This window comes from Podarcis filfolensis (genome assembly GCF_964270895.1).
Source record: "Podarcis filfolensis genome assembly, chromosome: 15".
In the NCBI taxonomy this organism is placed as follows: Eukaryota; Metazoa; Chordata; class Lepidosauria; order Squamata; family Lacertidae; genus Podarcis; species Podarcis filfolensis.
The window spans coordinates 949592-969889 of record NC_139618.1 but is presented as its reverse complement, the minus strand read 5'-3'; the positions used below and the strand labels follow the sequence as shown (position 1 = coordinate 969889).

Below are 20298 nucleotides of genomic sequence, written 5' to 3'. Positions count from 1 at the left end.
AGACCTGCTAGAAATCATTGGACTTCACTTGGGCATGTTCCTCAATTTCTCCCAAGGCAGGCTGTTTGTTCAGCTGCCGCCGCCAGGCCCAGCTCTGGTTTTCAAGGGGGGAGTGCATGTCCCTTTTGCATGCAGAGTTTCGAGAGTCGTCTTTCCCTTTCTTGCTGCCCCCTCCCCAGATGCTTTGGCCAGGATCCAGCGGGCGGGTGCTTGAGGGCTCCGTGGTCCCAGCTGGGCCGGCTGAGGGGGCCGCGTTGCTCGCCTCTGCAAAGGGCCCCCGTTCTTGCCCTCTAGGAGGCTCCCCAGCCCACCCCAAACACACGTCGGGCAGCAGGCGGGGAAGCGGTTCGGTCCTGTTGCTCAGGTCCCTTCCTACGCCGCCACACAGTTCCCGGAGAAATGTTTAACCAGGTGCAGAAAAAGTCAATATTTGCCCACGGAGGGTGGTGAAGTAGTGAGGAAGGGGGAGAGATTCCACGAGTAGGCGTTGCTCCTGCAGCAGCTGGTCCCTGGCGAAACTTGGGGGCCACTTCTGCAAAATCGCCCCCCCCCTCCACGAAGCTGGCAGTGGTGGCGGCGGCGGCAGGAGACAGGCGCAAGGAAGAGCCCCGTGCAGGACCAACGTGAGATGGGGGGCTTGAGCTGGGGGGGGGGAGAGGGGAGCCGGAGCTTGGAGTCTTTGCGCAATGGGCAGTTTGGGTTCCTCTGAGCGAAGAGAGAGGCGGCTGTGGGGGAATGTCCTGGCTCTGCTTTCCTGGTTTTTAATTAATTTAATTTAATTGCATTTCATATCCCACCAAGGAGCTCAAGGCGGCATGTCCAATTATCCCCCTCCTCGTTTAATCCCCACGACAACCCTGCGAGGTAGGCTAGGCCGAGAGGCTCACACCCCGTGGGAGTTTCATGGCTGAGCTGCGGGATCTGAACCCGGGTCGCTCCCGAGGTCCGACACTGACTCACTACGCCACCCTTGGCTTCTGTGGCCGTGGAAGGGAAAGAGCACATGCCCTCACGCACCAGCTGGAGCTTCCAGCACCCACCCCTGCCCTTTCTCTCGGCCTGCAGCTGGGGGGGGTGCTCAGCCTCCTTCCCTCCCAAATTTGCACCCAGGAAGCGTTAAGGAGCCGAGCAAGTCCCTGAAGAGCTTCGTTTCAAAAAGCAACGACAGCCACCCACCAAAGTCCCAATTCCAAGGGAGGGCGGGGTGGAATTTAAACGTATGCAACCTCAGTCTCGAAGAGGATGGTGACTGGAAGGGGGGCTTGCCGTGGAGACCTCCTTTTGGGGGGCAGGCAGGGAGTGAGCTCAAGGGAAAGCGGCCGGAGAGGCTGTGAGTCCCTCTCTGTCTGGAAGGGGGGACGGGACCCCGAAGCCACCCTAGGCATCACTTATCCGCCCATCTCCGGCAGATTTCCACCCCTCCGTCCAAAGATGGCTGCCCCGCCCTGGCCTCTGCTGCTGCTCCTGCTGGCCGGCCTGCCTGCTCTGCGCGCGACGCACCACGGGGTAAGTCCCGGCCACGGTCCCGCCAGCTCCTCCTCTCCGACCGGGGCAAAAGGGCCCAGCCGAGGGAGACTGGCGGGGAGGCAGGCAGGGGCAGGAGAGGGCGTGGGGACCATGGGGTGGGGGGACCGGCCCCTGGAATGTGCTGCTGGTCTCCCAAGTGGGGGGAGCTTCCTGTGGAACAAACGCCCTCGCCTTGGGAAGGTGGTGGAGGTCTTTAATCAGGAGGTTGGATGGCCAGGTGTCAGGGTTTTTTTAGCTGTGGCTCTTGCACTGCAGGGAGTTGGGGGGGGGTCCCTTCCAGCTCTAAGATTCTATTATTTTAGGTCTCGATTGCCCATGCCTTTGAAGATGACGGGCAGAGGAACATTCTCCAGGTAAGGGGAGATGAATCTCACAGCTTCTCCTTGGGAATGGAGAGCAGGGTGGGTAACATTGCTGCGTGATGGTTCTGGTCCTGGGTCGTCACCACATTTTAATCATATATGGAGGCCAACACCAATGGCGTGAGCAAACGTAGCCAGTCCCGGAAGCAGAATTTAGGTTGACAAGTAGAAAGTTCAAAGACAGGACCTGTTGAGGCAGCTTTCTCTAAGAGGTTCCCCACAGAAGGGCTTGGGCACGTGGCTGTCAGGAAGAAGGGCTTGGTTATGTTGGGTGCTGGGGGGCATCTTCTGGAAGTTGGGCCTCTGGACGAGGGAGCCAAAGCTGTGCAAAAGGAGATGGTCGAGAGGATGAATCGCTGCAGGAGGTGCAGGGCAGATCTCTCAGCCTGGAATGACATTTTCGAGAAAGGGAGTTTTGGGAGCAGAGGCAAGCAAGAGAGGAGATGGCAGGCCGTGCTGGATAATCTGGATGGTATTGCCTAAGAGCTCTTAAGGAACTCAAATGTGAAACTGATCTTCTAACAAAAATATGTACCGTTCCTAAGAGTGGCCTTGGTCCCAGAGGACTGGAAAGCAGCCAGCGCAACACCAATATTTACAAAGGGATTCAGGAAGTTACAGGCTTGCCGTCTCTTCCAGGTAAATTGCTGAGAAGTACTATTAAAGGTCAAATAATCAAGCGCATGCAGGATTTCCTCAGCGGAGACCTCACACGGTCATGAGGACTCCCTGCCAGAAGCTGTTAAAAAGGGCCTTGCAAACCCAGTCAATTCAGGCGGCTTTCTCCCAAAGCAGGTGTGGAGAACCGATCGCTGGCCCTTCAGATGCTGCTGAACTAGAACTCCCATGATGATAGGAGTTGCAGTTCAGAGACGCCTGGAAGGGCACAAGCTCTGTCTTAAAGGACCTGACAGTGACACTGATGCTGAAACTTCTTTCAGGTTTTTTCTCCAGGCCTATGCTGCTTTTAAATGATTGGTTTTTGCTGAAATGTGATTTTGTGTGTTGCTTTTATTTTTCTGTATGCTGCCTTATGAGGGTTTAAGGAATACTTAGGCTAGCTCTGATTCATTTATGTGTTCTGTCTCTGAATACCAGCTGCTGGGAATCACAAGGGGGAGAGTCCTGCCGTTGCACCTCAGATCCTGCTTGTGAGCTTCCCTTGGGGCATTCAGATGCCACTGTGAGGACAGGAGGCTGGACCAGATGGGGCCCCTTTAGTTTGATCCAGCAAGGCCTTTCTTATGCTTATGAAAACTACCATCTATCAGGCCAGTCTCTGTGTCCATGCAGTCCAGCACTGCCTGCTCTGACTGGCAGCAGCTCCCTGGCCTCCTGACGAGCAGAGAACTTGCCAGCTTTTACCCAGTGTGAAAACAAGGTGCTTCTTTCTTTAGAGGGTGAGCCTGGGCCCTCTTGCCTGCCCAGCCCATCCTCTGCCCCTCAGCTACCCAGATGTCTCCTTCCATCCCAGACTTAGCTGCCCATTCTTTCCCCCCACCCTCAGCTCCTAGGGCCCATTTCTTCACAGGGCGATGAACCAGATGGATTGGTGGAAGAAGCATTGCTGCCGGAGGTTGCTTTGCCTGAGGCGGAGGTGCTCCCACCTGCATCCGAGACCCCAGAGAGCCTCCTTGGCACCATGCTGCCACCCTCTGATCCAAGCCTGGCAGAGGAGGTTTCAGCCACAGAGCTGGGTGAGCCCCAGAGCTCTTCTGAGGCAGCGGACGATGACCGTGGAAGAAGCTGCGACAGGGACATCCCTCTGGAGAAGACGCAGGCGGTGGCCGAGGCTGTGATGAAGCTGGGTGCTAACCTCCTGCAGCAGTTGGAACTGGAGAACAGCAAAGGCAACCTCTTCTTCTCTCCCCTCAGCATCAGCCTGGCGCTGGCTCACTTGGCTCTAGGTCAGTATCCCCAAATCCCTCAAAGACAGCCTGTTTGTTGACTTCTTCTGAACTCAAAAGCAAAGGTGCTTTTCGTGGTTAAGAGCAATGAAGGGTTTTGCTTTTAGGATGTGGAAAAGGTCTCTCTCCAAGTAATGATGGCTCCTGTGTGCATGGGGAGAGGCAATTCTGTCATCTCTCTGAATGAACAACCAATGCAGAGATGGCAGGAGAAATGCCCAGCAGGGGTGAAAGCAAAGCAGCCTGCCAGCCGCTGAGTGCTCTGGACTCCAGTTAACTGAATTTCCTCCAGCACATGAGCAGCCTTGTTGGCTGCACAGTCTGAGAATTTCTGCAATGGAGATGGGAAGAGTAGGAGCAGAAGACACTGTCTTGTACAGGGTCTGACCAGCAGTCCATCTACTTTGGTGTTTTCCACACTGTCAGCTGTGGCTCTCCAGGGTCTCAGGCAGGAAGTCTTTCCCAGCCGTTGGGGCTGCACCAGAGACCTTCTGCCTGCAATGCTGGTGTTCTGTTACTGAAGGATAAGAGAGTGCTAAGCATAGAAGCCTCCCTCTTCCTGCTTGTGTGATGAAAGGTCTTTAGCCCCCTTCTGCTTTAACATGGGGCCTACAGTGGCAGCTCTCTCACTCCTGGCTGATGTGACAAGCGCTTTGGAGCACAGTGGCCCAATGCAAGCAAGAGGGCTTCCATGCCTGACTGCCACGCTCACACGCTCGGTGCTGCTGCATCTGAAGGGTCAGGTTACCACGTTCCCAGGTTAGCTGAGTGTTAACTGTGCTGCTGTTAATCTGGTTTCCCTTTCAGGCGCAGCCAACCGGACCGAGGAGCAGCTGCTGAAGGCTCTGCACGTGGAGTCTGTGCCCTGCCCACACCAGGCTCTGCGCACCGTCTCCCAGCACCTCAGCCAGACGCTCAGCATCGCGGCCCGGCTTTACCTACAGAAAGGTGAGAGGTGTGGGCAGGCAGGTGTGGAACAGGAGAAGTCAAGTGAGCCTGCCCTTTGGGCGTGAGAGGGAAGAGCGGGCGTTTCCACATGGTGTGGCTTGAATTTCTCTCCTTATTTTACTTATTAAAAAATATTTGTATGCCGCTGTATCATTAAAAAAAATGTATCACAATGGTTCCTACCAATATAAAAACAGAAAGTAAAATCATAAAAAGTTAAAAACAGGTTAAAAGCCAAAGAATTAAAAACAAACATCAGTAGACCATTGTGGGAGATGTATTCTTAACTGCCTGTGTAGGCTTGTCAGGGAAAAAGGCAAGGTATAACAAAATAACAATAACAATAATAATATAGCTGGCAGAATATAAAGGTTTTTAGCAGGCATTTAAAAGCTGGCATAGAAGGTGCCACTGAATCTCCAGTGGTAGAGAGTTCCACAGGACATGACTAATGACACTAAAAGCTTGGTCTGTTGTTATCAAACGAGCCTCACCAACTCAGTGGCGTAGCGTGGGGGGTGCAGGGGGGGCCGGCCGCACCGGGTGCAACATCTGGGGGTTAGGGTTAGGGGGCGCAAATCCACGGGTTAGGGGGCGCAAATCCACGGGTTAGGGGGCGCAAATTACTTGCCTTGCCCTGGGTGCTGACAACCCACGCTACGCCACTGCACCAACTCGGGGAACAACCAGCGACACTCCTGTGAGTGATCTCAATGACTGAGCTGAGGATATAAGGGTTCAGGCGAACCTCTACTAAACCTTTAATGGATAGCAGATATTGAGGGATGGGGCAGGGGGAGAATCTGTATTGGGACTGGAGAGGAATAGTAGTGTTTTTTCTTAACCCTTTTGCCCATATAATTTCCCCAACTAATGTCACCACCATCCATCTCCCTGCACCAGTAGCAAAGCATCATAATGTGAATGGTGCAAACAGCATTGGTTGGATGGGTGGTAGCAGTTTTCATGAGGATAACAGCACTGGGAGGGGTCAGCACCCCTCTCTGTCCCAATCTGGACCAAGAATCCCCACCCCGGCAGCTGCTATTCACAAATAAGTTTGAATCCCGAGGACCTCAAGTGCAGGGGAGGAGGGAAATCCACACAGGAGCAGCAGTCCCCTGGCCCAAAAACGGGTTGGGGAGAATCCTAGCAGGCTTACCCCAGTCTTAGGGGGAGGGCTGAAACTCCTGACTGCCTCACATCAAGTACTTTTGCAGGATTCCCAGTGAAAGAGCAGTTCCTGGAGGACTCAGAGACGTTCTACGGGGCCAAGCCAGCCACCCTGTCTGGGAACAGCGAGGCAGACCTGGCGGCCATCAACACCTGGGTGAAAGACGCGACCCATGGGCAGATCCCCACCATGCTGACTGAGCTGCCGGCAAGTGTCGTGATGCTGCTGCTCAATGCCGTGCACTTCCGAGGTGAGCTCGGCTGCTCCTCCCCACCCCCAGCCCCCTGACTTGCTGGGACAGCCAGCAGAGCAGTCAACCTTTAAGTTATTGCAGCAGCCCAAGAAGTAACTGTGTGAACAAGGCCTCTGTTTCCCCCGTTTTAATCCATCCTAATAACTTAATATTGTTGTGATTTTATGGACCGTAGTTTTTACCACCTACAAGAAAAGCAAGATTGTCATAGAATCACAGTTGGGAGGGAGCCCGAGTGTCATCTAGTCCAACCCCCTGTAGTAGTAGTAGTCGTAATAATAATAATAATAATAATAATAATAATAATAATAATAATAATTTTATTTATACCCCTCCCATCTGGCTGGGTTTCCCCAGCCACTCTGGGTGGCTTCCAACAAAATATTAAAATACAATACTCTGTTAAACATTAAAACTTCCCTAAACAGCGCTGCAGTAGAGACATCACCTTGGCCAACAAAGGTCCATATAGTAAAAGGTATGGTTTTCCCAGTAGTGGTGTATGGAAGTGAAAGCTGGACCATAAAGAAGGCTGATCGCCGAAGAATGGATGCTTTTGAATTCTGGTGCTGGAGGAGACTCTGGAGAGTCCCATGGACTGCAAGAAGATCAAACCTCTCCATTCTGAAGGAAATCAGCCCTGAGTGCTCACTGGAAGGACGGATCCTGAAGCTGAGGCTTTGGCCACCTCATGAGAAGAGAAGACTCCCTGGAAAAGACCCTGATGCTGGGAAAGATGGAGGGCACAAGGAGAAGGGGACGACAGAGGACGAGATGGATGGACAGTATTCTCGAAGCGACCAGCATGAGTTTGACCAAACTGTGGGAAGCAGTGGAAGACAGAAGTGCCTGGCGTGCTCTGGTCCAGGGGGTCACGAAGAGTCGGACATGACTAAACGACTAAACAACAACAACAAAAAACAGTGCTGCCTTCAGATGTCTTCTAAAATTCTGGCAGTTACTTTTCTCTTTGACATCGGGTGGGAGGGTGTTCCACAGGGCGGGTGCCACCACCGAGAAGGCCCTCTGCCTGGTTCCCTGTAACTTGGCTTCTTGCAGCGAGGGAACCGCCAGAAGGCCCTCGGAGCTGGACCTCAGTGTCCGGGCAGAACGATGGGAATGGAGATGCTCCTTCAGGTATACTGCGCCGAGGCTTTAAAGGTCAGCACCAACACTTTGAATTGTGCTCGGAAACAATGCAGGAATCACAATTAAGGCATCCCTGACAAATGGCCATCCAACCTCTGCTGAGAAACCTCCAGGGAAGAAGAGTCTGTCACCTCCCACTCCACTGTCAAGCCATCAGAAAGTTCTTCCCAATCATTAGTTCTTGTAATTTGATCCATTGGCTCAGGTCCCACCCTCTGGAGCAGCAGAAAATAAGCCCTTTCTCTATCTTCCCTGTGACAGCCCTTCAGTTATTTGAATATGACTATCATGGCACCTTTTAGTCTCCTATCATACAGGCTAAACATGCCCAGCTCCCTCAACCATTCCTCATAAGGGTTGTTTTCCAGAACCCTCGTTATTTCAGTCGCCCTCCTCTGCCCACCTTCCAGCTTGTCAATATCCTCCTTAAACTGCAGTGCCCAGAACTGGAGACAGGACTCCAGGGAGCTTGGTTTCCAGACACTGCCTTTCCTCTCCTCAACCCATTTTTTATTCCCTCTCTTGGGCAGGGTTTTGGAAGAACAAGTTTGATCCCCTTCTGACTGAGCCTGACACATTCTACCTGGATGATGAATTCACCGTCTCCGTGGAGATGATGCGGGCTCGGGTCTACCCTCTCAGCTGGTTCAACCTGGAGGCCCAGGATGTCCAGGTGGGCTGGGAACTTTTGTTGTTGACGCTGCCAAAGGGTCTGGCATCAGGTCAAAGTGCTTGGGAGAGCGTTGGCCTCCTTGCCTTCAGTCGTGGGGTGGGCATGGGCCTTTCTCCTGCCCCTGGAGCACACGAGAGGAGGGCTCAAGGCAAAAGCCGTACCATTGATTCTCCTCTCCTCTGCTCCTGGCAGTTGCCCTTTTGCATCCACAAATAATGTTCTATTGGGCTGCCCCAGCTGACTCTTCCCTGTGCTTCTCTCCCAGGTGGCCAGGTTCCCCTTCAAGGGCAACACGAGCTTTGTGGCCATCCTTCCAAACCACCCTGAGCAGAACTTCTCTCGGCTGCTCTCCGATCTCAGCCAGGCCAACTTCCAAAGCCACTTCCCCAAGGAGAGGCCCACCATGGTGAAGATGCCCAAACTGCACCTGCAGCACCACCTGAACCTAGAGCAAGCCCTCCGCCAGTTGGGTAAGAGGAGGGCGGGAGGGAGGGGGCCAGCCTGCTTCACTGTTCGCCTTTACAGGACGGTTTTGGATACCCTCAGCCACCTTGCTGCCTTATTTCAAACAGCTTGATGGGCCACGGTTCATAACTCCTGCTTTGCATGCAGAAGGTCCCAGGTTCTGTCCCCCTGCCCCAAGCCCTGGAGAAGCCACGGCTGCCAGTTGGCACAGACCAGAGTTGGGGGGGCTTCACCTCCCGGCAGCCCCAGCAGCCAGCAAGGCCAGCTGTCAAGGATGGTGGAGTCTGCCGTCCAAGGAGAGCCAGAGATCTACAGGTTCCGCACTCCTGACATGCTCTGTGTGAGGATAGCTGGGCAAGCAAGGCAGATCCCTGTGTTAATTACAGTCCCTGCCTTGTGCTCCTGTGACCTCAGACACACAACATTATCTGAAGACTTGTCTGTTGAAATGGGCACAGGCAGCTTCTGATATTCTCTGGAGTCCTCACCAGACGGAGGTTGGAAAGAGCTTTCAGACCCTTAGCAGGGCATGTTGGTGAGGGGATGTTTGTGTCCTCGTTTCTCTCTGCTTCCTCCACAGTGGCTCTTCAGATGCTTCCAGATGGAGGCTTAATGTTGCGAAATGGGCTGCTCTGGTATTGCAAGCAAGACACTGGCAGAAGTTTTCTTTTTCACTCACGGATTAAACGTGTGTGACTTTTTCCTAACTCTTCTGCCATCTCCGCTCCAGAAGTCCAGGTTCTGTTTCAAGCCAGACTTGGAAGCAGCAGAAATTCTGCCTCCTTAGTAAAACACATAGGCACTCCATTTGAACGATTTTAATGCAGTGGCAGAATTCAGGCTGTGGGTGGGTGGAAATTCTCCTCATCCCCCAAATACGCACAGCCCTGAGAATAGTCTTGGGTCACAAACGCTGCTGATATTCTGCACCAGCACCATCCTGACTGACGGCTGCTTTCTCTAGAGAAGCCTGCAGCTTCCCCCTTGGTACTGCCTTCACTCCCCTCTCTTTCTTTGCAGGCCTTGGCGAGCTGTTCTCTGCCCCAAATTTCCACCCCATAACAGAGGGTCCCCTCGTGGTCTCCAGTGTCCAGCACAGAGCCGCCCTGGAGCTTTCTGAGGACGGGGTAGAGGCATCAGCTGCCACCAGTGTCTCCATGTTCCGCTCCCTCTCTGTTTTCAGCCTCAACCAGCCCTTCCTCTTCATCATCCAAGAGGACACCACCGGCATCCCTCTCTTCCTGGGCACCATCCGGAACCCCAACCCCAGTGCCCCTCAGGAGAGGAAGACGAGTGACTGTGCTGTGGGAGATGATGGAAAGCTCTTTCCGTGCTCCACGGACCAAGAGAAGCCCTGAAAGCCTCAGAGGCCTCCAGGATGCAGGAAACCCAGGAGGGCAAAGTGTGTTGTGGCCAGTCAGGGTTTTTTTCAGCAGCCTCTCCCCAAATGTCCAGAAAACAAAAAAAAAGCCACCCTTTCACCTAACTGGCTGCTGATGGGGGTTGCCATCCTGTACCCAGTCCTGCAAGCTATAAAATATGGCCCTGTTGACTCATCTTCTTCTCAATGGCCCTTGCGGATGGGATCCTGCACCCTGACCTGCAGGCCCTAGAATTAAAGCTGAGCAAAAGGTCACAAGGTTGCACCTCCTTCTCTGGTTCTGTGTTCTGCAGGGACACTGGCTGAGGAATCTGAAGCGCCACAGATATGAGTGAGCTGTGAGTGCCGTGAAATAAAAGGATGCAGAGAATACAAGAACCAGCAGCAGCAGCAGCAGCAGCCCAGGCCCTGGGGAGTTTACGGGCTCACTTCCCATCTTGGCGCCAGCTTCTCTTCAGTATTGCAGCCCCACAATATATCCAGACCACAACTTTTCCTTTCAGGTGGCCACAAAAATGCAACAGAATAGACTGCATAGTGCTGCACAACTCAAGAAAAAATAAGAGTGTTGGGAATTGCTAGGAAAATAAACCTGCTGGTATCCTAATGCCTGTTGCCACTAATGTGTGTGACTGACTGCACTTCGAATCCAGTTCTCAAGAAGGGCATTGCATAGCACTGTGGAGTCTTTGTTCTCTTTGCTTGTTGGGTTTGTGTAAAGTGCCCCTGCCCTTTCTGTGCAAAATCCCACTTGGGCTGTTTTACACTTACATTGCTGTAGCAACAGAGCATGTGTGAGAGAGAATATGAATGTGAATGCCAATTGCCTTGATAGACAAGGAGGCTGTTGGGTGTGGGGAGAGAATTGCTTGGGGATCTCCAGTGACTCATTGGGGGGGGATGAGACTGAGGTTGGTTAAGACTTCCCAGTTCTGTATTCCCAGCTCCTTATTTAAAGCAGCTGCACAAGCTGCCACAATGCGGAACTGAAAGTTGGTATGTGCTTCTGGCTGCACTCCGGAATCAATGAGACTGACTCCCCATATTGCACACCTGGGACCAGCAAACTGCTCCCCTCCAGATGCTCAAACCTTCTTTCCATAGAACTGTAGAGTTGGAAGGGAACCCCAGGGTCATCTAGTCCAACCCCCTGCAATGCAGGAATCATGGCTAAAGAATCCCTGACAAATGGCCATCCAACCTCAGCGTAAAAACCTCCACCACCTCCTGAGGGAGACTGTTCTAATGTCAAATAGCTCTTACTGTCTGAAAGGTCTTCCTAATGTTGAGCCAGAATCTCATTTCTTGTCATTTGAACCCATCACTTGGGTCCTAACCTCCGCGGCAGGAGAAAACAAGCTTGCTCGCATCTTCCATGTGACAGTCCTTCAGATATCTGGAGATGGCTCTCATATCTCCTCTCAGTCTCCTCTTTTCCAGGCTAAACATACCCAACTCCCTCAACCAGTCCTCATAAGGATTGGTTTCCAGACCCTTGATCATCTTTGTTGTCCTCCTCTGCACACATTGCAGCTTACCAATGGCATTTTAAAATTGTGGCACCCAGAACTGGACACAGCATTCCAGGTGTGGTCCAATCCAGGCAGACTAGAGCGGTACTATTACTTCCCTTGATCTGGACACTAGACTTCTGTTGCTGTAGCCTAGAATAGCATTTGCTTTTTTTGCTGTTGCATCACACTGTGGACTCATGTTCAGCTTGAGGTCTACTAAGACCCCTAGATCCTTTTCACATGTACTACTGGCTAGCCAAATGTCCCCCATCTTCCATTTATTCAGCTGGTTCTTCCTTCCTAAGTTTATAACCTGGCATTTGTCCCTTTTGAAATTCATTTTACTAGTTTGGGCCCAGGTCTCCAATCTGTTAAGGTCATCTTGAATTCCAGTTCTGTATTCTGTGGCATTAGCTACCCCCTCCCAGTTTGTTGTCTTCTGCTAACTTGACGAGCATCCCCTCAATTTCTTCATCCAGGTTGTTTATAAATAATGTTGAACAACAACAGGCCCAGGACATAGCCCTGTGGCACCCCACTTGTCACTTTATTCCAGGATGATGAGGAACCCTTAGTGAGCACTCTTTGGATTCAGTCAATCACCTACAACAAAACTACTTAACAGTTACTTTGTCCAATCCACATTTTGCTAGCTTCTCTGTAAGAGTATCATGGGGAACTTTGTCAAAAGTCTTTCAGAAATCAAGATACACTATGTCCACAACATTCCCCTGATCCACCACGCTTATAACTATCAAAAAAAGAGATGAGATTCGTCTGGCATGAGAAACCCATGCTGGGTCTTAGTAGTCACAGCATCCTTTTCTAAGTGCTCATAGACTTAATTATCTGATGTAGGACATTTCCTGGTATCCACATCAAGCTGACTGGTCGGTAGTTACATGGGCCTTCAATATTTCACCTTTAAGAAACTCCCATCCATCTTCTCTTTGAGTATTTCTGTTCATGGGATCTCACCCAGTAGTTCCTTAAGCTTTTTGAAATTGGCCGTCTTAAAGTCCAGAGTGCATGTCTGTCTACACTCCGCTTTCCCTTGCCTCTGTATCCTGAAACCCAAGAGGACATGATCACTTCCTCCCAAGGCTGATCAGTTCCTCTGTTGGTGAGGGTCAGGTCCAAGACAGATGATCCCATTGTTGCTTCTTTCACCTTCAGGGTGATGGTGTCACTGTCAAGAGAGACAACTGAGGAATTTGTTGGATCTTATGTTCTTGGCAGAGTTTGTGTTCCTACAGATATTGGGGTAGTTGAAATCTTCCATGACTACGATATGTCTCCTTTTTGAATGTGTGGCAGTCTGCTCTAGGAAGGTATCATCCAAGTCTTCAGACTGGCTTGGCAGTTTATGGCATAAGATGCTCTTTCCTCATTTTAGATCCCACTGCTGAATAAGCAAAACACTGCACTATGCTAGCCAGGGACTGTGGCACCCAGAGGATGAATTCTCAAGGTTAGGCTATTGCCACAAAGGTTAAGGTAAAGGGGATGCGGTTGACGCTGTGGTCTAAACCACTGAGCCCCTTGGGCTTGCTGATCAGAAGGTTGGCGGTTCGAATCCGCACGATGGGGTGAACTCCCATTGCTCTGTCATAGCTCCTGCCAACCTAGCAGTTCAAAAGCACACCAGTGCAAGTAGATAAATAGGTACCGCTGTGGCCGGAAGGTAAACGGTGTTTCCATGCGCTCCGGCTTCTGCCACGGGGTTCCGTTGTGCCAGAAGTGGTTTAGTCATGCTGGCCACATGACTCGGAAAGCTGTCTGTGGACAAACACTGGCTCCCTTGGCTTGAAAAGCAAGATGAGCACCACACCCCATAGTCGCCTTTGACTGGACTTAATTGTCCAGGGGTCCTTTACCTATTGCCACAACAGAATTTCCTTGGGCAGAAGCAAATAACTGAGCAAAGCCCTGACCACCGAGAACCAGGACTCCTGCTGAGCCCTTTCGTCTCTCTGCCATCATCAGGTTTTGCCCACACTTTCAAGCCAATCTTTGCAGGGTTAAGGATGAGAAACTTTGCCAAAGTAGCAGAATGTAAGAAAAGTGTTTAGCAGTCTAGCATCTGGGTTATGAAGAAATTAAACTTGGTTGGTTAATTATTAATCTGTCCCAGCATTTGAATAAATACAAGAGTGTGCACCCACAAAGCATGTTATGTGTGTGCAGGGTGGGTAATTAAGACTCCACCCCATCTCATGCTAGCAGCACAGCTCCAATCCCAACACTTGTCTGCTGGCAAGATGATCTTGGCTCTGCTAAGCTCCACTTTTCCAGCCTGGGCCAAGCTTCATGGAGCAGGGGGGTCGTCAATGGCTACTGGCCAATGGTGATTATGCTGACCCCATAGAAGGGGAGAGTGCTCTTGTACTCGGGTCCTAGAAAGGATGCTGGACTAGATGGGTCTCTCACGCCTCCCTGATCCAGCAGCCAGGCTCTTACGCTCTGCCTCACAGCACAGCTGTCCATGCAGTGTGGAAAACAAAAGGAGGCTGCTTTAAGAGGGGAGCTGTAACTTGAAGCCTGCTGATGGCTGGGCTGGGATAGCCTGTGGGCTGGCAGCTACAGCAGCAGCAGCCCAGGCAGATGTGAAGCTCCACACACACTCACACACAGCCTGGTCAAGAAGGACTGCAGTGGAGGACAGGAGCCTGAGGTAAGGAGGTGCTCAGAGGAGCTTATTCCAGCTGCCCAGGGGTGTGGGTGGGTGTAAGGCTACTTTCCTTTGGGGCGTAGAGCACAGCGCAGCAGGAAGGCAAAACTCAAAAGGGAAAAAAGGTCATATTGGGGTGGGGGACATGGGAGCAATGTCCATTTTTTCACCTTCTTCCGTCTTTACTTTGTCTCTGCAACAGAAACCAAATGAGAGTTTCAGAGAAAGCACCATCTGCTCCACTGGTTCTGCCCAGGAGGCAGCATCAGTTAAGAGCCAGGCAACACCTCCATTTTTTCACTTGGAGAAAGAAGGTCCCAGTGTGAGATTTTGTAAGAATAGGATTGTTTTTGTAAATCCCATCCAGGGCACCAGGGTGCTAATGGCAGATCCTCTGACAGCTGCAAAAATTCCACCCTGAGAGAACAAAGCCTCAGTCCCACCTTTCAGAAAGAAACCTGCCTTTTTATTTCAGACTTGCAGATGGCAGAGATCACCCACCACCTCATCTGACAGCTCCTTTTCTCTTGCCTCAGGTGCCTCTGGTGTGTGTGTGGGGGGGGAGAGAGAGGTTCAGAGTCTAGATTCTTCTCCTTCATAGAAGCAACTTACAAAGGGGGGGGGGGTGGACCACCCTGTCCCAGGAACCACCCAATGTTGGCTAAAGTAGTAGCTCTTATTTTTCTCATTTTGGCTGTGTGCTTAAGTTTTGTGCTAATGGGATCCAGATGTCTAGGCCCACTCAAGCAAGCAAGCAAGCAAGCAAGCAAGCAAGCAAAGTTTCAGCATAGGTTTTTGGCAAATGTGGAAATTCTCAGCCTGGCAATGGTGATCAAGCTGGAGCATGATCATCTCCCTTTTGAGGCCCTCTTCCCCAGTGTGGAATGGGGTTACGACCAACATGCCAATAGCCATTTGCATCTAAATAAGGCATAACACACACACACACACACACACACACACACACACACACACACACAATCTCTCTCTCTCTCTCTCTCTCTCTCTCTCTCTCTCTCTCTCTCGTTCTTCTCTGGTCACCTCGCACAATTAGGGAAGGGACTGAGAATAAAACTGCCAATGACATAATGCCATTATAAAAATCTATGGTGTGGCTGCATTTGGAATATGTGTCCAGTTCTGGTCGCTTCATAACAACAACAACAATTTATTTATACCGCGCCCATATAGCTGCGTTTCCCCAGCCACTCTGGGCGGCTTCCAAGAAAATATTAAAATACAGTAGTCCGTCAAACAAACTAGAAAGGGATATTGGAGAGCTGGAAAAGGTTCAGGAAAGGGCAACGTTTGGGAAAGGCAGCTAAGAAGAGACTGGATAGAGGTGTCTAAAACCAAGCATGGTGTGGAGAAAATGGGTAGAGAGAAGTTTCTCTCTCTCATAAGACTAGAACTTGTGGCTTAGGCTGAATGTTGGAAGATTCAGAGCAGAGGAAAGAAAACCCTTCTCTGTGGAACTCGCTCCTGAAGGCAGGGATGGCCATGAACCTGGATGGCTTTAAAAGAGGATTAGAGAAATCCACAGAGGAGAGGGCTATTGATGGCTGCTAGCCACAATGGAATTGTGCCTCCACAATTCTGCCTCCACTATTGGAAATAGCAAATGCCTCTCCATACCAGTTGCTGGGAATCACAAATGGGGAGAATAGTGTGCTTGAGACATGGTCACTCTAGATCTGCAGTAATTTGAAACTTTTGTGCCATCCTGGTGATTTGGCTGCCTTCCCTTTAATTGTAGCCTTTTAAAGACCTAACTACTATTTCCACATAGCCCTTGTGGCGCCAGCTTTCAGGGACATGGCTTTGGTGTCTGCTGAGGTTGCAGGCTACCCTTTGGACTGGATGCGGCATTATCTAAGTCTATCCCCTGCAAACACAAGTGATGGATTCATGCCAGAACCGTGCAAAACAAGAGGTCTGCTTCGGCTGCCCCAGTCCATTTGTCCCATTAGGACTGAAGGACTCACGATGGGAGAAATGGGTGCCTGTGGCAGTCCAAGGAATTGCTGGTCTGGAGTTATTGCACAAATTATTAGAAGTTATAGGGAAGTCTTTCCTGAGGAATACTCAGCTTTGCTACTGGGGCAAAGTTAAAAGCTCAAGGTTTTGATTCATGTTTAGGACCGTGACAAGCATTGGACTTGAGCTGTGGTTCTTCCATTGTTTCTTGCTTGGAATATTCACAAGGGGGGGTGGAAATAGTAAATATTACTTGTAGCTTTATTGCTTCTGCTGGCTCATGGGAGCAGGGCAGTTAGTAAGACATCAGCAAGTACCAAAGCCAATGCCCACTGCAGTCTTCTCTTTAATGAAACAGGAAGTGAAGTTTTGTTGGTTTGTTTTAAATGAAAGTCCTGGGAAATGAGTTCCTGCCTCAGTGCTCTGTCCTGTATTTGCAGCTCCAGCTACAGAGAGAAGGCTGAGGGGGACAGCAGTTAAACTTGTTCGTTCTTTCCTCTCCAGGCCCCGCCATGCGACATCTGGTGGTTCTTCTGTGGCTGGGACTCCTAGCCATCTCCTGCAGAAGCCAGGACTCTGGTACCAGGAGCAGCCCACAGGTCTGTCTGAGGCTTCAGGGCTCCTCCCAAAATAGTGAACACGACCCCTGAGGGATTCTTCATGTCCCCTTTTGTTTAAAAACTAGAAAAAAGGGGCAGGGACGGGCTGCATAACCTAGCCCATGGCAAGCTGGGGATGAAAACCCATATGCTGCCTTCTCGCTTTTGTACTTTGAGAAGTCCCTAGGATGTTTCTACAGCGGCCTCTGTTAACCTGATGCCCTCCAGATGTTTTAGACTACAGCTCCCATCAACCCTTGTCCAAAACATCTGGAGGGCGTGGCGGCGGCGAAGGCTCTCTTTAAGGCATTCAGACAAATGGAAGGAGTCTTAGGGACGGGACAATTCTGAGCAAGCAAATTTTGCCTTTCACAGGATCCTGAACCCGACAACACAGAGGGAACTGAGGAGGAGGACCCCTTTTTCAAGAGCCCTCTCAACAAGCTAGCAGCTGCTGTCTCCAACTTTGGCTATGACCTGTACCGCCAGCAATCCAGCCAGGCTCCCAGCGCCAACGTCCTGCTCTCCCCCTTCAGCATCGCCACTGCTCTCTCTGGCATTTCCCTTGGTGAGCTTATTTCTGTTCCATCCTTTCCTAACATCACCCATCCCAGGAAGGCGAATTTCACAGGCCTTTTTCTTTGTGGTTCGCAGGGGCAGGAGAACGGACCGAAGGTATAATCTCTCGTGCTCTGTTCTACGACATGCTTGACAAGGCCGGGATCCACAGCACATACAAGGAGCTCCTGACCACCATGGCGGCTCCCTCCAAAGGCCTGAAGAGCGTCTTCCGCCTCATCATGGAGAGAAGTAAACCTTGTGACCCTGCTCCCCATGTCACAGGGGATGGCAAGGAGGCACCCCAAGGCAGAGTGAGCGGCCACGGGGAACATGGTCCAGTAAGCAGGAATTCCTGGTCCCCAAATCAAACCATCCGTACTTGTAGGATGTACCCATTTGCCTTGGTAGGATTGGATATTTGGGCAGCAGGCGCCACCTAACCTAGCCCCTCTATAAAAAAGTCTGTCAGTCTCATGAGCAATTTGACCCAGGCTGTTTGGAGCCAGTGAGCACCAGCCCAGCCTCAAAGTCCAAGGCAGAATTAACGCCTGCCTTCTGCACGATTCTCACTGTTTTCTACGGACCAGTTCCTGTTGAGAACTGCTAAAGTTACTTCAGATTTAGTGCCTGGAAGGGTTTTTTCATTGGCTGCCTCTGGGCAAGTGGCTCTATACAAGTAGGCTGGACCAGGTCACCTTGGGCTGCCTCCACATCTGTGGCTGCATGAGTACAGGCTGTTAAGACATCACCTCCAAGTACTGAGCAGGATGGGAGCTTTCTGGTCTCACCCCTTCCCACTCCCCTAGGGCTGAAAATGAAAATTGGGTTTGTGAATGAGCTGGACAAGGCCTATGGAGTCCGCCCCAGAGTGCTGAGTGGAAACGCCCGGGCAGACCTGCAAGAGATCAACAACTGGGTGCAGCAGCGGACTGGCGGGAAGGTCACGAGGTTCTTTGGCGAGATCCCTGCTGGAATTAGCATCCTGCTCCTTGGGGCAGCCTATTTCAAAGGTAAGGGGAGACATGCCGAGAGAGGTGCTCAAGGAAAGGAGAAGGTAAGGTCCAGTGGCGGGCACCTTGGGGTGACAAGAGGTGTCTCAAATTCCTTGAGGTTAGGATCACAGAGGAGGGTGAAGGCTGGGCTGTGTCTTCTGCTTCTCCCCGGGGGGAGTCCCTGTTCCAGCTGAAGCTTTTCGAAGGAGGAGGGAGTTAGGAACTCAATAACATTTCTTCACCTTCTCTAACAACAGGGCAGTGGGTCACCAGGTTTGACACCAGGCTGACTAAGCTGCAGGACTTCCACCTGGATGAGGGCCGGACGGTGAAAGTGCCCATGATGTCAGATCCCAAAGCCATCCTCAAGTACGGCTTTGACTCTGAGCTCAACTGCAAGGTCAGTACAGGGAGCAGACCCTGCAGAAAGGGTCTCCCTGCCTGCTTCACAGTATAAGGGCAGGCAGGCCTTCCTTCACCAGTTGCTCCCTCTCATCACTAAATTGGTGACAAGAAGGGAACAGCTTCATTTGGCCAGCTAAACTAGGTGAGGGTAGCCAAAGCGTCTCAAACCCTCAGTGAGTTAGGGACTTCCCCTGCATGTGAAGACAGGCTCTGGCGGATAGAGGAGGCGAGAGCAATAGTGGGTCCAATGGCCAAGAAGGCAGTTTCAGCACGTGCCATAGAGAGGTGAGGAGCAAGTGGGGTTTGTCAACTTGGGAAGGCAGTCTATCTAGAAGGAAAATTCTGGTCCTAAACCTCCACTGCCTTGTGGGATATTTTCAGGAGAAGAAAAGGCTCAGGAGTCAACCCTACACAAGTCCAGAGTGGAATCCTTAAGATAGTTGGATGGCGCTTTGTAGGTCTCCTTCCAGGAACTCCTGCCGCCAAACGTATTGCTCTGCTTTCCTTTGGACCACATAAATGAGGCTGAGAGAGGCATCTTGTCTTCTGGGCAGCCCAGGACCTCCATATACTGCCCAGACTTGCTCCCCAGGGAAGTCACTTCGGTGCTGCTAGTGGTTTGACTTCGCCTCTGAAGGCACATTCCTTTGTCTCTCAAGACAGACAACAACATTAATTGTTGCACTTTCAGTGGCCCAGATTTGTTATTTGCCCTTGTCCCCTTCTTCCCAAGAAGCCATTCCTGTTTAGCCACGCTGCCACTGAGAAGCGGCCAGATATTGCCATCTGCCCAAGATCACACATGGAACCCTGAGGATGGATTTGAACCTCTGCATGGATATGCTATTGAAATATAAATGTGTGCCAATGATGTACCTCCATGGGTGGCTCTGCCCTGCTATAAGCTAAAACTGGCCAGCAAAGATTCCCCAGTTCCTTGCAGGTTGGCAACTCATTCACACACCTGGAGCAGTCCCTCCCACCCTGTGGCTTCTCTCAGAGGTCCAAGTCAGAGAGCAGCACAATCCATTGCTTGTTTGGGCTGAAGCCCAGGAGAACTAGGCTACATAAGATGGGGTTATTTTGGTTCATGAAGAATTGCAAATTTTGCAAGTACAGTGGTACCTCAGGTTACATACGCTTCAGATTACAGATTCCGCTAGCCCAGAAATAGTACCTCGAGCTAAGAACATTGCTTCAGGATGAGAACAGAAATCGTGCTCTGCGTGGCGGCAGCAGGAGGCCCCATTAACTAAAGTGGTGTTTCAGGTTAAGAACAGCTTCAGGTTAAGTACGGACCTCTGGAACGAATTAAGTACTTAACCCGAGGTACCACTGTACGTCAATTTCTGCAACACATTTGCAAGCTAAACTTGGAAGCTGGGGATGAAAAAGAAGGGATTGTAAACTGCAGCTTATGCACTGAGAACAACTTTGATTGGGTCATCTCTTTCATTTTCAAAAGTGCCTCTCTTCAAGTGGTAGGACCCTAGCCAGCTGCTGCAATAGAGAATGAAGGGTGTTCTTAAGTGTTGCAGGTACAAATGCCCCATGGATATATGTGTGTGTGTGCAAATATGTGTGTAGGCAGGATTCAAGCCTTCTAAACATCCCAAGACCCCAGTTTCCACCTGCCTACGACTGTTGCCCCGGCTCAGTCAACAACTCCCCCTTTTGCTTCCCAAAGAGCTGCACCCATAGTCCCAGTGACAAACACATCCAAAAATCCTCCTCTGGAGC

At 51.1% G+C, this 20298-nt stretch overlaps 2 protein-coding genes across 3 annotated transcripts in view; both read left to right on the top strand.

The window, feature by feature from the left end:
- The window catches only part of SERPINF1 (serpin family F member 1), a 42111-nt gene that overhangs the window by 20048 nt on the left and 1765 nt on the right, over positions 1-20298 (top strand). Inside the window, exons 2-7 of the mRNA XM_083587875.1 lie at positions 13771-14027; positions 16506-16600; positions 16976-17168; positions 17255-17410; positions 17968-18171; positions 18411-18553. Of these exons, the coding sequence (XP_083444001.1) occupies positions 16514-16600; positions 16976-17168; positions 17255-17410; positions 17968-18171; positions 18411-18553 (783 nt within the window). The 5' untranslated portion in view covers positions 13771-14027; positions 16506-16513. The remainder of the gene's footprint in view (positions 1-13770; positions 14028-16505; positions 16601-16975; positions 17169-17254; positions 17411-17967; positions 18172-18410; positions 18554-20298) is intronic.
- On the top strand, positions 442-10446 carry SERPINF2 (serpin family F member 2). Of its 2 annotated transcripts, none has more exons than XM_083587771.1 (9): positions 442-623; positions 1410-1506; positions 1830-1880; positions 3421-3796; positions 4604-4744; positions 5965-6168; positions 7851-7993; positions 8259-8463; positions 9479-10446. In XM_083587771.1, exons 2-9 carry the CDS (start codon positions 1432-1434, stop codon positions 9814-9816), a joined length of 1533 nt encoding a protein of 510 aa, XP_083443897.1. In that variant the 5' UTR covers positions 442-623; positions 1410-1431; the 3' UTR covers positions 9817-10446. The 2 variants fall into 2 exon arrangements, with proteins under 2 accessions (XP_083443897.1, XP_083443896.1); XM_083587770.1 differs by having other exon boundaries at positions 446-623; positions 3397-3796.